At 42.3% G+C, this 13868-nt stretch overlaps 1 protein-coding gene across 3 annotated transcripts in view; it reads right to left on the reverse strand.

The window, feature by feature from the left end:
* pcf11 (PCF11 cleavage and polyadenylation factor subunit) overlaps nucleotides 1-13868 on the reverse strand; it is a 54501-nt gene that overhangs the window by 8386 nt on the left and 32247 nt on the right. For 2 of the 3 annotated variants that reach the window (XM_072476540.1, XM_072476541.1), the window contains 5 exons: nucleotides 12579-13461; nucleotides 8182-9884; nucleotides 7551-7653; nucleotides 5231-5347; nucleotides 4995-5115 (listed from right to left, as the gene is read on the reverse strand). In XM_072476540.1, coding sequence (XP_072332641.1) covers nucleotides 4995-5115; nucleotides 5231-5347; nucleotides 7551-7653; nucleotides 8182-9884; nucleotides 12579-13461 — 2927 coding nt within the window. The remainder of the gene's footprint in view (nucleotides 1-4994; nucleotides 5116-5230; nucleotides 5348-7550; nucleotides 7654-8181; nucleotides 9885-12578; nucleotides 13462-13868) is intronic. The other variant, XM_072476542.1, reaches the window with a different exon arrangement.

Below are 13868 nucleotides of genomic sequence, written 5' to 3' on the forward strand. Positions count from 1 at the left end.
ACGGGGAATCAGTCTGGTAGAAATAAGAAATAGCAGAGGAAAGAAGTCCCTTAAGGATCCTCTAGGGCAGAGTGAAAATTTCAAATCAAAGATACTGGAGTTGCACTCACGTTCTGGAGTTAAACAAAGGTAATTACGTTGACTCAAGGACAGATTTGGCCCTAGTGGACTGGGGCAGGATGACTAAAAGGTAGGACAGTTGATGTGCAGTGGCAGTTGTTTAAGAATATTTTCATTTTATCCCAACTAAAATATATTCCATAGGGGAAGATGGTAATAGGGGGAAAACATCCATGGCTGAGCAAGAAAATTAAACGGTAAGATAAAGATATAAACGAAGGCATACTCATATTGCAAAGGCTGGATGATAGGGAAACATTTAAAGATCAACAAATGGTTACTACAAATATAATAAGAGCAATTGTAAGTTATGAAAGAACACTAGCACAAATATAAAAAAGGACAGCAAAAGCTTCTATATGTATATAAAAGGCAAGAGCAGCTAATGTGAATGTTGGTCCCTTGGCGGGTGAGATGGGGGAGTTAACAGTTGGGAACACAGAAATGGCAGAAACGCTAAATCAATACTTTGCCTTAGTTTTTATAGTGGAGGACACTAAAACCATCCCAATAATAACAGGTAATGCAGAGGTAATAAAAGGGAGGAACTTAGAAAAATCATCATCGATAGGGGAAAAAGTACTAAACAAATTATTGGGATTGAAGGCAGACAGGTCTCAAAAGGCCCGATGGCCTACATCCTAGGGTCTTATGCAAAGTGGCAGTGGAGATAGTGGATCCATTGGTTATAACATTCCAAAATTTCCTAGATGCAGAAAACTTTTCAGTGGATTTGAAAAAATGCTAATGTCACGCCCTTATTCAAAAAAGGTGGAAGGCAGAAAGTAGGAAACTATAGGCCAGTTAGCTTAACGTGTGTCATTTGGAAATTGTTAGCATTCATTAAGGAAGAAACAACAGGACATTTAGAAAGTCAAAATGCACTCCACCAGTCTGCATGGTTTTATGAAGGGTAAATGGTGTTTCACTAATTTACTTGGGTTCTTTGAAGATGTAACAAGCCAAATGGATAATGGACATCCTGCAGATGTAGTATATCGACTTCCAGAAGGCATTTGATAAGGTTCCGCACAAAAGGTGCAAATATGCAAGGTAAAATCACATGGGACTAAGGGTTAATTTATTAGCTTGGATAAAAGACTGGCTAACTGACATAAAGCAGAGTCGGGATAAATGGGCCTTTATCTGGTTGGCAAGATGTCACTCGGGTTCCAACTATTTAAAATATATAGGTAAAAGGTAAAGTCGTCATAATCCCAGATGACCATAGGCTGCTTTCCCCTTTGAGGGGAAGAGCGACTGGTGGTGATTTGACCCGAGGATCACCACATCTCAGGCGAGGGCAAGGTTGAGATGACAGCCTTCATGAATAACTTCAGCAGGTTTGGGAATTGAACCTGCACTGCTGGCCTTGCTCTGCATCACAAACCAGCTGTCTAGCCAACTGATCTAAACCAGGGTCCGTCATGGCAGACTGGTACAGAAGGGGAAGTCGCTCGGGATCAAAGATGAGCTGGCAAGATGGATACAGAACTGGCTCGGCCATAGAAGACAGAGGGTAGCAGTGGAAGGGTGCGTTTCTGAATGGAAGGCTGTGACTAGTGGTGTACCTCAGAGATCAGTGTTGGGACCGTTGCCGTTTGTAATATATAAATATATATATATATATAAAATATATATAATTTGGAAGAAAATGTAACTGGTTTGATTAGTAAGTTTGCAGATGACACAAAGGTTGGTGGAATTGTGGTTAGTGATGAGGACCGTCAGAGGATACAACAGGATAGGTTGGAGACTTGGGTGGAGAGATGGCATATGGAGTTTAATTCAGACAAATGTGAGGTAATTCATTTTGGAAGGTCTAATACAGATGGCAAATATACAGTAAATGGCAGAACCCTTAGGCAGAGGGATCTGGGTGTACAGGTACACAGGACACTGAAAGTGGCAACGCAGGCGGAGAAAGTAGTCAAGAAGGCATACGGCATGCCTTCATCGGCAGGGCAAATTGGCAAGTCATGTTGCAGCTTTATAGAACTTTGGTTAGGCCAAACTTGGAATTTTGTGTTTTCAATTCTGGCCGCCACACTACCAGAGGTTGTGGAGGCTTTGTAGAGAATACAGAAAAGATTTACCAGGATGTTGCCTGGTATGGAGGCATTAGGTATGAGGAGAGGTTGGAGAAACTTGGTTTGTCCTCAATGGAACAACGGAGGTTGAGGTGCGACCTGATAGAAGTCTACAAATTATGAGGGGCATGGACAGAGTGGATAGTCAGAAGCTTTTTCCCAGGGGGCATAGGTTCAAGGTGCGAGGGGCAAGGTTTAAAGGAGATGTACGAAGCAAGTGTTTTTACACAGAGGGTGGTGGGAGCCTGGAACTCGCTGCCAGGGGAGTTAGTGGAAGCTGATACCAGAGTGACTTTTAAGGGCTGTCTTGACAAATACATGAACAGGATGGGAATAGAGGGATATAGTCCCCGGAACATAAGAACTAGGAGCAGGAGTAGGCCACCTGGCCCCTCGAGCCTGCTCCACCATTCAATGAGATCATGGCTGCTCTTTTGTGGACTCAGCTCCACTTTCCGGCCCGAACACCATAACCCTTAATCCCTTTATTCTTCAAAAATCTATCTATCTTTATCTTACAAACATTTAATGAAGGAGCCTCAACTGCTTCACTGGGCAAGGAATTCCATAGATTCACAACCCTTTGGGTGAAGAAGTTCTCCCAAGCTCAGTCCTAAATCTACTTCCCCTTATTTTGAGGCTATGCCCCTAGTTCTGCTTTCACCCGCCAGTGGAAGCAACCTGCCCGCATCTATCCTATCTATTCCCTTCATAATTTTATATGTTTGTATAAGATCCCCCCGCATCCTTCTAAATTCCAACGAGTACAGTCCCAGTCTACTCAACCTCTCCTTGTAATCCAACCCTTCAGCTCTGGGACTAACCTGGTGAATCTCCTCTGCACACCCTCCAGCGCCAGTACGTCCTTTCTCAGGTAAGGAGACCAAAACTGAACACAATACTCCAGGTGTGGTCTCACTAACACCTTATACAATTGCAGCATAACCTCCCTCGTCTTAACCTCCATCCCTCTAGCTATGAAGGACAAAACTCCATTTGCCTTCTTAATCACCTGTTGCACCTGTAAACCAACTTTCTGCGACTCATGCACTAGCACACCCAGGTCTCTCTGCACAGCAGCATGTTTTAATATTTTATCATTTAAATAATAATCCCTTTTGCTGTTATTCCTACCAAAATGGATAACCTCTTCATTGTATTCCATCTGCCAGACCCTAGCCCATTCACTTAACCTATCCAAATCCCTCTGCAGACTTCCGGTATCCTCTGCACTTTTTGCTTTACCACTCATCTTCGTGTCGTCTGCAAACTTGGACACATTGCACTTGGTCCCAGTAGGGTTTTTTCGTTCAGACAGGCAGCATGGTCGATACAGGCTTGGAGGGCCGAAGGACCTGTTCCTGTGCTATAATTTTCTTTGTTCTTTGAGAAATGTAGTTTCATTAGATACAATTCAGAGGAGGTTCACTAGATTAATTCCAGAGAAGAGATATTGAGCAGTACAGGCACTCTCAAGTTTAGGAGAATGAGAGGAGATGTAATTGAGGTATATATGATGACAATGTAGACATAGAGCGGATGCTTCCTCTTGTCGGGCAATCAAAAACGAGGGGTCATAATTTTAGGATAAGGGGTAGCAGATTTAAAACAGAGACGAGGGGAAATTACTTCTCTCAAAGGGTCAGGAATCTATGGAATTCTTTATCCAAAGTGCAGTGGATGCTAGGACTTTGAATAAATTTGAAGAAATAGACAGATTTTTAATTAGTAATGGGTTGAAGGGTTATGGAGAACAAGCAGAAAAATGGGGTTGAGGCCAAGGCAAGATCAGCCATGATCATATTGAATGGCGGATTAGACTCGAGGGGGCTGAATTACCTACTCCTAGTTTTTGTGTTCAGCTTTCAAGTGAACATAGCTGACTAGTGTTCTTTGTACAATTGTGTGTTCGACCCAATAACATGTAGTTGCACATGGAACCTGAAGGTTTCTTTGCATTAGCATCAAGTCACTGATTTTAAAAGATTACTTTTAAATGAAATTCAAAATTCACAGCATGGCTCAAAACACTTGTGAAAATTATTTGATATCAAATTATATCAGTGGCTAGCACAGCTATCCTACAAGAGCAACTTTCAAAATCCGGACATCTTATAACCAGGTCTGGCATCAATCAAATTGAAGATGCATTGGTCAAACGAATGCAGGTCTTGACTAATCAACATATATAAAAATACATACTCTTCAACCAAGAGAATTTAAAGGAACAAAAAATTAGCACAGCTCTAGGAAAATAATTAGACTAATTGGAATCTTTTTCAAAAACCTAGCACAGGTCTGACCGGCCATTCAGTGTTGTGTGATTTCATGCAGTTAGCACTAATTCCTGTGAATTTAAAAACTCAATTTAAAAGTCATTTACAAAGACAATTATCTGGGAACAAAGAGGTAAATCGTTTCCTAGTACATAACAATGCTGTCCACTGCAGAAAAATAACTAAGATTTGTTTCCAGAACAAATTCTAGATTTAGTGGGCAAGCACAAAGCACATGACTGATGTCAGCAATCTCAATTAAGCCTTTTGTTTGCCAGTGTTCCTCCTCCATCACGTTCAATTATCTATTCAGTATACAAATGAGGAAAAATAAAATGTAAAGTATCATTAAATCAAAAGAATCAATGTTAACATATAGTTAAAGTATGCCTGTTTGTAAGACCTTTCACATCTTTGACCAGATTGCTTGCAGTATGATAGAAACTAGTTTCAAGATTTACATTCCTTATGAATGCTGAAAGTCAGGAATTATTTAGAAGTTACTTACTGCTTCAATTCCTCAATTTGAAAGCTAGTAAGATCTGGAATGCTTTCCTCATTTTCTTCCTCCTCATCATCTTCAACTATGTTTTGAGCCTGAGGATCACCTTCTGGAAACACTTCAGACTCTAAATTCATTAAAACAAAAGAATTAAGTTGTAATTTGATTTAGATTTTCTGAAGAAAACGATAGAAGTTGAATGAATCGTTTTTAAAAATGTTTCTATTTTTTAAAAAACTTACGTGTTGGGACAGATTCTACTGGATTTGGCTTTAAAATTCCAGTCGAAAGCAGCTTGGAAAACAGCTCATTAACATCCAGTTGCCCCAAATGATTATCCAAAGGTGCAAAAGATGATCCTGTGATATTATAATACTTGATTACACAACAGATAAAATAAGTCAAACTTCTTAACTAAATGGGCTGAAGCAGCCAACTTGGCAACAAACTAAATCCAAACACCTCAGCAGATGGATTTTTAATACTGCATGAATTTATCAGCACCAAAAAGTTATTTGCTATATCAAAGCCAAGGCTTCACACTATTAAAGCTAATATTAGACTATTTTAGGACAATACACTAATTTGATGCAGTGATACAGAATCATTTTTTAAAAAGTTAACAGGCTGGATTCTTCGTTCCTGAGACAAGTGTTGATGCCGGGGTAGGATTCTTGGACTTTCACAACAGCAAAACTGGCACCAAACCTGGACCGATTCAGCGACTGTGGAGGGGCTAGCACCAATGCCATGTGGAACACAATCTAATGAAAAACGGTGCTGGATTCACCTGATTCGTGATTGACACTCGGGAGGTCGACAAGCTGCAGCCTCATATACACATTACAATCCCCACACGCACTCATCCCAGCCAACAAGGTTGCACTGGAGCGCGCCCATCCCACTGAGGTTGGCTGGGGCCAGAGAGTACCATGGGGAGTGTCCTGGGGGACGGGCGACGGAACCTATAAGACCCATGGCCCCAAGTTCATAGTGGGCTCAGTGGTGTGCGCAACTGCGCCAAAGGTGATCAGCGCCCATCCACCCCGACCCCTCAGCCCACCCCCCCGGCACTGGCAAAAGCCTCCCGGCCAGCGGCACGACTGTCAGCAAACTATGGCGATGTTGGACACTTTCCATACACCCTCTCTCTCCCTCCGCAGCCATGGCGGCAGTTTCACGATTTTTAAAAGCACAAGTGAATGGCGCCATCAGGAACCCGGCACATCGGAGGCGGAAAATTGCAGAGGCCCGGAGAGTACAGTGGTCAGGCCCTCTAATGCTGTGCAAACGGTGTTTACAGAAGAGCGTTCCAGATCGCATCGACACCACTATCAAGGTGACAGAGTAAAATCGGCGCAGGCCGCGATTTTGGCATCGGTACCTATGCTCTGCCCAATCACGTTTGCAGATGTCTGGGTCAGCCAACGGAGAATCCCGCCCAACATTGTAAAACTTACATTCTGGAAAGTTTTTAAATATAAAATAGCAGTACCAGAAGAGGCAGATCAGAAGTCAGTTTGCATATTTTTCAAGCATGACCTTGGGGCTGTCAGGTATCAAAACATTATTTCCTTCTACATTTCTATCCCAAATTAGCTCCGCTTGTTTCTTCCTTGTACAACCATGACCATCCACCAGCACTCTTCTGTGCCTGGTTGAACGTATTCATGCATTGAACTCTGATCAACTTAGCGCTTAGGACAAGGCAGTTAAAGACATAGCAGCAAATGGTGGAAAGATGAAATCTGGGGATGCCCAAATGGCTCAACTGAAAGAATGCAGGTCTTGGAGGGTTGCAAAGGGAGGGGTGAAAGAAATTGGAACGGGTATGGTCATGCAAGATTTTGAAAACAAGGATGTACATTTTCAAATTGCATTGCCACATCATTATGGATGAACATGACTTGGAACAAGTTTAGGGTGAGCCCAAGTTTACAGAGAGTGCAAGGTCGGGCAGGAAAGAATTGCAATAAAAACAGGAAATGTCTGGCCGCACCTGTGGAGAAAGAAATGGAGTCAACATCAAGTCTGCGTGACTTTCCTTCAAAGCTAGAGGGGAAAATGTGGTAGGTTTTATTCTGTTTAAGAGGGAGTGGAAGCAGGTAGAGTAATTGAAGGTCAGAGATAGATGGGAGGTAGGAGAGATTTGGCAAAGATGTCATGGCCACAAGACAAAGGGAGTGCTAATGGTAGTGTTAAGAACTAAAGAAGGTGCGGATAGTGGCACAACAATAAGATACAAGAATGTGTTAACAGAACAAGGGTCAGAGCTGTGAAAGCAAAACTTAAGAAAAAGTGACAATTGGCCGAGTGAGGGTGTGGGGCAATGGGACAAAATAATTTGGATGCAATACTTAAGTTTGGATAGGGGGTTCATCAGATGAGCTGAGGCAGGGAAGAGACTAGCTTATGAAGGTAGAAATATTTTGGAGAGTAAAGGGAGTTTTGGAGATGGGAGTTATAGTTTGAAAATGAGACCTGGCTGCGACTTATCATTCATGAAATAAAGAATAAATTACAAGAAATTAACCTGTCCAATTTATTTCAGAATATGCATACCTTGCTGAATCTGTGTAACTGGAACAGAAGATTGAGGGGGTATGTACTGCTGGCCTTGACTAAAAGAAGTCTGATTTTGAGAAAAGCCCGTCATGGCATTAACCTAGGAAACAAAACGAAATCCTAATCATGAAAATATTGAGCGATTATGTTCCAAATTTAAGCTGCTTCACATATCAAGATGCTGATAAGAATTTCTTTCCCCTACTTCATCTTTCTCCTCAAGGTACTGGGTACAATTTCACAGGCCCCTGGTTTTTCAGTACCTCATTTAAAAAACTATTTTCACATTAGCCTCAACATTAAATTTCAGCATCGTTTTGACTGTGTAGAGTTTGTGTGATGTCCACATATGAGCATTGTCCATTACAGATAAGAGGGGGAATCTGGTGTACAAACCGTTATAGTCAAGTGCCACTAAAACAATTAGTGACCTCAGGGCATCGCAACTCAAACCCACTGACAAACCAGTCCCCATGATTGCTGCTGACTCTTCTGATCTGTAGATCATAATACAAAAGGACACCTCTACCCATTCATATTCAAATTGCTAGGGGGAGTCAAATAACATCAATACATTTTTGACTTAAGAATTTTCCCCATAAAAAGGAATAAAAATGCTGATACTTACAGGCTGTAGTTGACGCATGTTTTCAGATAATGACGCAGGAAGGTTGTTGTTGTAAAATGTTCCACGTGCAGAATCATATTGGTCATTGTGAGGTCCTGTCAACCGAGGCAGTGGTGTCTGACCATCAAAACAAGGTCCGGCAGGCCCATAAGCTGGGTTGGCCAACGTTGTTGCTCCATGTACAGCAGATTCACTATAATGAGATCCTGGAGGCATATTAAATCTGGGTCCAGATTGTCCATCAAATACTCTTCCCTGATATTGTGAACTTGGAGGATGACCATTAAACAAATGACCAGCAACACCACATCTAGGATCAGGATGCATCGAAGCCCCTTCAAATTGTGGCCCACGAGAACTATCAAAATATGCACCAGGTTGCGCAGAAATAATGTCAAACCGAGTCCCAGCAGGACCATCAAAACGAATGGCAGGCTGCCCTGGGTGACTGCCTGAGCCATCAAAGTGTGTGCCAGGCTGCCCCATTTGTGGACCATCAAATCGGACAGCACATTGTGCTGGGCGCCCACCAGGGCCATCAAAGTGTGTATTGGGCTGCCCTGGATGTGGACCATCAAATCGTGCGACAGGTTGCCCTAGACGAGAACTTGGGCCGTCAAAGCGGATACTGGGGGGCCCAGGCTGAGGACCATCAAAACGCATGCAGGGTTGCCCTAGACCATCTGGACCATCAAAGCGTGGGCCAGATGGACGAGGATGTGGGCCATCAAAGTGCATGGCAGTTTGCCCAGGGTGTGGATCAAAGCGAGGGTGCCCTAGAAGATTTCCAGGATTGTCTAACTGTGTGCCTGGCTGTCCTGTGTGTGGGCCAAAGCGCATGCCAGGAAGGCCGCCTGGGCTGTCAAAGTGACCACATGGCTGCCCAGGTTGTGCAGCATCAATGCGAGTTCCAGGCAGTGGACCATCAAAGTGTACTCCAGGGTGACCACCTGGACTATCAAAGCATGTTCCAGGCTGCCCTGGGTGTGGACCATTAAAGCGTGTCCCAGGCGGTGTTGGGTGTGGGCCATCAAAGCGCAGTCCAGGCTGCCCTGGTCGTGGACTGTCAAAACGTGGCCCAGGCTGTCCCATACGAGGACCATCAAAACGAGGTCCAGGCTGTCTTGGACGAGATCCGTCAAAGCGCAGTGCAGGCTGCCCAGAACGAGGGCCACACGGACCATCAAAGCGTACAACAGGTTGCCCTAGGTGTAAAGTACCTGGACAATCAAAACATGCACCAGGCTGTCCTCTCTGTGGGCCCTCAAAACATGCACCAGGCTGTCCAGCATGGGAACCACTTTGACCATCAAAATGTGCAGTAGGTTGCCTGGGAATACCCTCAATCCAATGACGAGGTTGCTCAGGGGCACTATCAATTGGCTGGATAACCTGTTCAGGGGGTTCCTGCAACCTCATCCTAGATCCAGCAATGCATCCATCACAGCTTGGTGATCCATTTCGACTACGAAGCCATACCCTGTCTGGTTCAATGGATTCATCAGTTCTCAATTTTTCCAGATTTCTTGCAGACCCAGATTTTCCTTGTCTGTCAGTAACTTCTCGAAAACGAGGCATTTCAAGTACACCAGATCTTAACCTTGAACTTTCAACTAGTCCGTTGCTTCTCGGTGGTGCATCATAAGCAGGTCTTTCCTCTGAATGACGATCACAATGAGATCTTGCTTCTTCTCTTTTTATGTCTGATAAGTAAAGTACATTAATTAGTGATTTTAAGAGACTTAAACAATAACTCACAGGGAAGGGCAGGATTCAGGGACCGGATTTAAAATATTCATTATAAAACCACTATTTGCTGCTCTATTATAATCAATCAATCATGATTTTACTGGATCAGAAAATAATTAATTCTGTACATTTTTATGATAGTATTTATTTTAGTACCCACCTTTGTCTCCTGCCATAGCAGTCTCTGCAATGGATTCATTTTCCCATTTAATATTGAAAAAAAATGAAGCTATTTCTTTTAAAATTAGTTATATATATTATAATTCAATAATCATTCTAGAAATGTGTCTCAATATGATCATCCAATAACCACTCTAGCGGAAATATTGTATCTACACACATATTCGACTCAAGGGACCAATATGCATATGAGAGATTCTGGTGATAATTATCCAATACTTGTAGTTTTAAAGTGATATTTGATATGGCATTCAATTAAATTTCTTCATTAACAAGCTTCTCTTAATATTTTTGTTCAGTAAAGGATAGATGAGCGATGGTTGACACAATGCCCATTTGCTAAAAGATGGGCAGACACGGTAGGTGAGGAAAGGGGCAAAATCTGCCAGATTTCCATGTATGATTATTGTCCAGGAATCCATGCTGGAAAATGTCTGCACACAGATGTTGAGCAAGCTCAGACAGGAAACTGAGAATAGGAATAAATGGGTCTTTTTAAAAGTAGCAGGCAGTGACGAGTCGGGTCCAGTAGGAATCAATGCTTAGACCCCAACTACACAATTTAACCAAAAGCAACACTTCCAAGTTTGCAGACGACATAAAAGTTGGTGCGAATGTGAGTGGTGAGGAGGATGTTAAGAGGCTTCATGGTTATTTGGACAATTTGACCGAGTGGGCAAATACATGGCAGATGCAATATAATGTGGATAATTGTGAAGTTATCCACTTCAGGTGGAGAAACAGAATGGGAGTATTATTTAAATGGTTACAGATTGGGAAATGTTAATGTACAAAAGGACCTGGCTTTCCTTGTACAACAGTCACTGAAAGCAAGCATGCATGTAAGCAGTTAGGGAGGACTCTAGTACAGGAGCAAGGATGTCTTACTGCAGCTGAACAGGGCCTTGGTGAGACCACACCTAGAGTATTGTGTGCAGAGTTGACTTCCTTATCTCAAAGGATATACTTGCCTTGGAGAGAGTGCAGCGAATGTTCATCAGATTGATACCCGAGATGGCAGGATTGTTTTTGTGGAGAAATTGGTCAATTTGGCCTGTATTCACTGGAATTTAGAAGAATGAGGGGATCATCTAATTTAAACGTATAAAATTCTGACAGGGTTTGTACAGACTGGATGCAAGAACGTTGTCTCCTCTAGATGGACAAGTTTAGAACAATGGGTCAGTCTCAGGATATGGGGTAAATCATTTAGGTCTGAGATGAGGAGAAACCTCTTCACTCAGGGCAGTGAACCTGTGGAATTCTCTACCACAGAAGAATAGAGGCAAGTCATTAAATAACATTTAAGGAGGAAATAAATTGACTTCTAGACTCTAAAGGTGTCAAGGGATATGGGGAGAGCACAGAGTTTTGATGTTGAGATACAGGAGCAGCCATGATCATATTGAATAGCGCAGCAGGCTCGAATGCCTCGGCTCCTATTTTCTGTGGTGTTTCAACAGTGAAATAGCCTGCAAATATGGAGAATAGTCATAAGAATGATATTGCAGATCTATAGCTACTCGGGCAGGGCTGGTTTAGCACAGGGCTAAAGAGCTGGCTGTTAAAGCAGACCAAGGCAGGCCAGCAGCACGGTTCAATTCCCATACCAGCCTCCCCGAACAGGTGCCGGAATATGGTGACTAGGAGCTTTTCACAGTAACTTCATTTGAAGCCTACTTGTGACAATAAGCGATTTTCATTTCATTTCAAGAGTCAACGCCATAAGCAAAAAAAATGGCACGTGACTTTTCTCCCATAAAACCTGGTTCAAGTGGTGAACCATAAATAGGTTCAGGAGAAAATGGTAAATCTGAACGATTACAACTATATGTAAACAGTACCGGGAAACCAGCGGACAGGTGTATTTTGCCATTGAGTAGGAAAAATAATTGCCATGGTTAAGCAGGAAAATTGATTAGTTCAAATATTGAGATACTTTACAAAGCCCAACAGTCAATTCTGTGCCTAACTGATCCCAGCTCGGGTTTCAACAGAACATTAGCAACCTCTGGAATGGGTGGACAATCTACGTCAATCAGGTTCTCACTCCTGCTCACTAGTTAAGAAACATTTTAAACCTCAGGCATAGATATCAGATGAGGGAAGAAACTACTTGGTTGAGTTGCCTCCATAAGCCAATGACTGCTGACAACCATCACCGATGCTCAGGAATTAAGTTCTGTGAAAAACATAGCAGTTGCCAAAACTGTATCTACTTCAGTAAATTGGTAAAAATACTTTTTTTACCTGGTCAACCTGACCTTGAATTATAGTTAGAAAAAGATGGCAAGCACAGATACTTTTGTAAGATGGCCCACCACCTGTTCTTGCTCATGGCCAAAAGGAGTATTCATAAACCTTGGAGGATTTGCTTTCTACTGACTGGGGATGCTGTACATTATGACCCAGGAAAAAGAATAAATTTAACAGGCGAATGAAGCTTTCAGTTACTTTTCTACATTTACCTTGTCCATCTCTTGGACCAAATTCTTGAAGGTCTCTTTCAACCATGGGCTGATGTTTTGACCCTTGCCGCTGATCTTTATTGTGTTCATTTCTTGGTTCTGTCCAATTGTTACACAACTTCCCGTGATTAGAGTCTGTTTTGTATCGATCTTCAGGAATTGGTGAAGTTGTCATTTGTTTAATTGACAACTTTTCATCTCCATGCTTTTTGCTATTGCGTATGTTACTTTGGTTTCTCTCATCTACTAAAGGACTCATATGTTGACGAAGTGGTGATACATGGTCACAATGTTTGTCATGCAACTGTCTATTATCACCAACAGGAGACTGTCTTGCAGGTTTGACGTCGCACAGTTTTCTTCTTTCCGAATGTCTTCCTTCACTGTAATATCCACGCCCACTCTCACTTGCCTCTCTTTTTTCTCCAAGTTTCCTTTCCTGACCAGTACCTCTTGTATCATGTCTTTGAATTAGTGAATATGAATTGCTGCTCATAGTTGGAGACTTGCTGCCTTGGTCACCATCTTCTCTTACACTAAGTGAGAGATCATCCGATATATCTTTATTATGAGCCTCTCTTGTTTTCCAACGAGATTCTGTTTCATGTGATTTTTCTAACTGAACCCTGGTTCTTTTTAATTTAGACATATGCTCAAGATAGCTCAGTTCTGCTTCAGATAATGGTGCCGCTTTACCTTCGGTTCTAGCTAATGGAGATTCTCCTTTCAGTTCAGTTTTAAAACCTCTGGGGGTAACATGGGATGCTTGCCAGTCACTTGATCTACTCTTTTCTTCTTGATACTGGAACAGCTGGTTGATTTGATGAGCAACAACAAGGAACTCATCGTGACTTATTTCTGCAGCTGCTAGTCGCTGATTTGCCTACAAAAACAAAAGATTATGAACTTAAATAAACAAAAAGCCATAGGCTAATTAAAATCAGCAGCTTTTAACATAACCAACAAGTTTCAAATAGACAGAACCCAAAAAAGGACAGCAACTAAAGATGAACTTTGTATGCCCTAGACTTGGGTAGAAAGAGCACATATATGGATATCAATTATTGTGATGTCTCCATCCTAATTAATCCAATTGTACAGAAAACCTAGACGCATTAAAGTCCTCCAATTTGGAGGTGTACTGGAGTGCTGTCGCTGCCTATGAAGCTGTAACTCAACACAAGTCATCATTTTAAGGGAAAGGAGGAATGGGAAAAAAAAAGGACGTGGAGGCTTTGGAGCGAGTACAGAAAAGGTTTACCAGGATGTTACCTGGTATGGAGGGTATTA

The sequence above is a fragment of the Scyliorhinus torazame genome, chromosome 15, assembly GCF_047496885.1.
Source record: "Scyliorhinus torazame isolate Kashiwa2021f chromosome 15, sScyTor2.1, whole genome shotgun sequence".
Classification (NCBI taxonomy): Eukaryota; Metazoa; Chordata; class Chondrichthyes; order Carcharhiniformes; family Scyliorhinidae; genus Scyliorhinus; species Scyliorhinus torazame.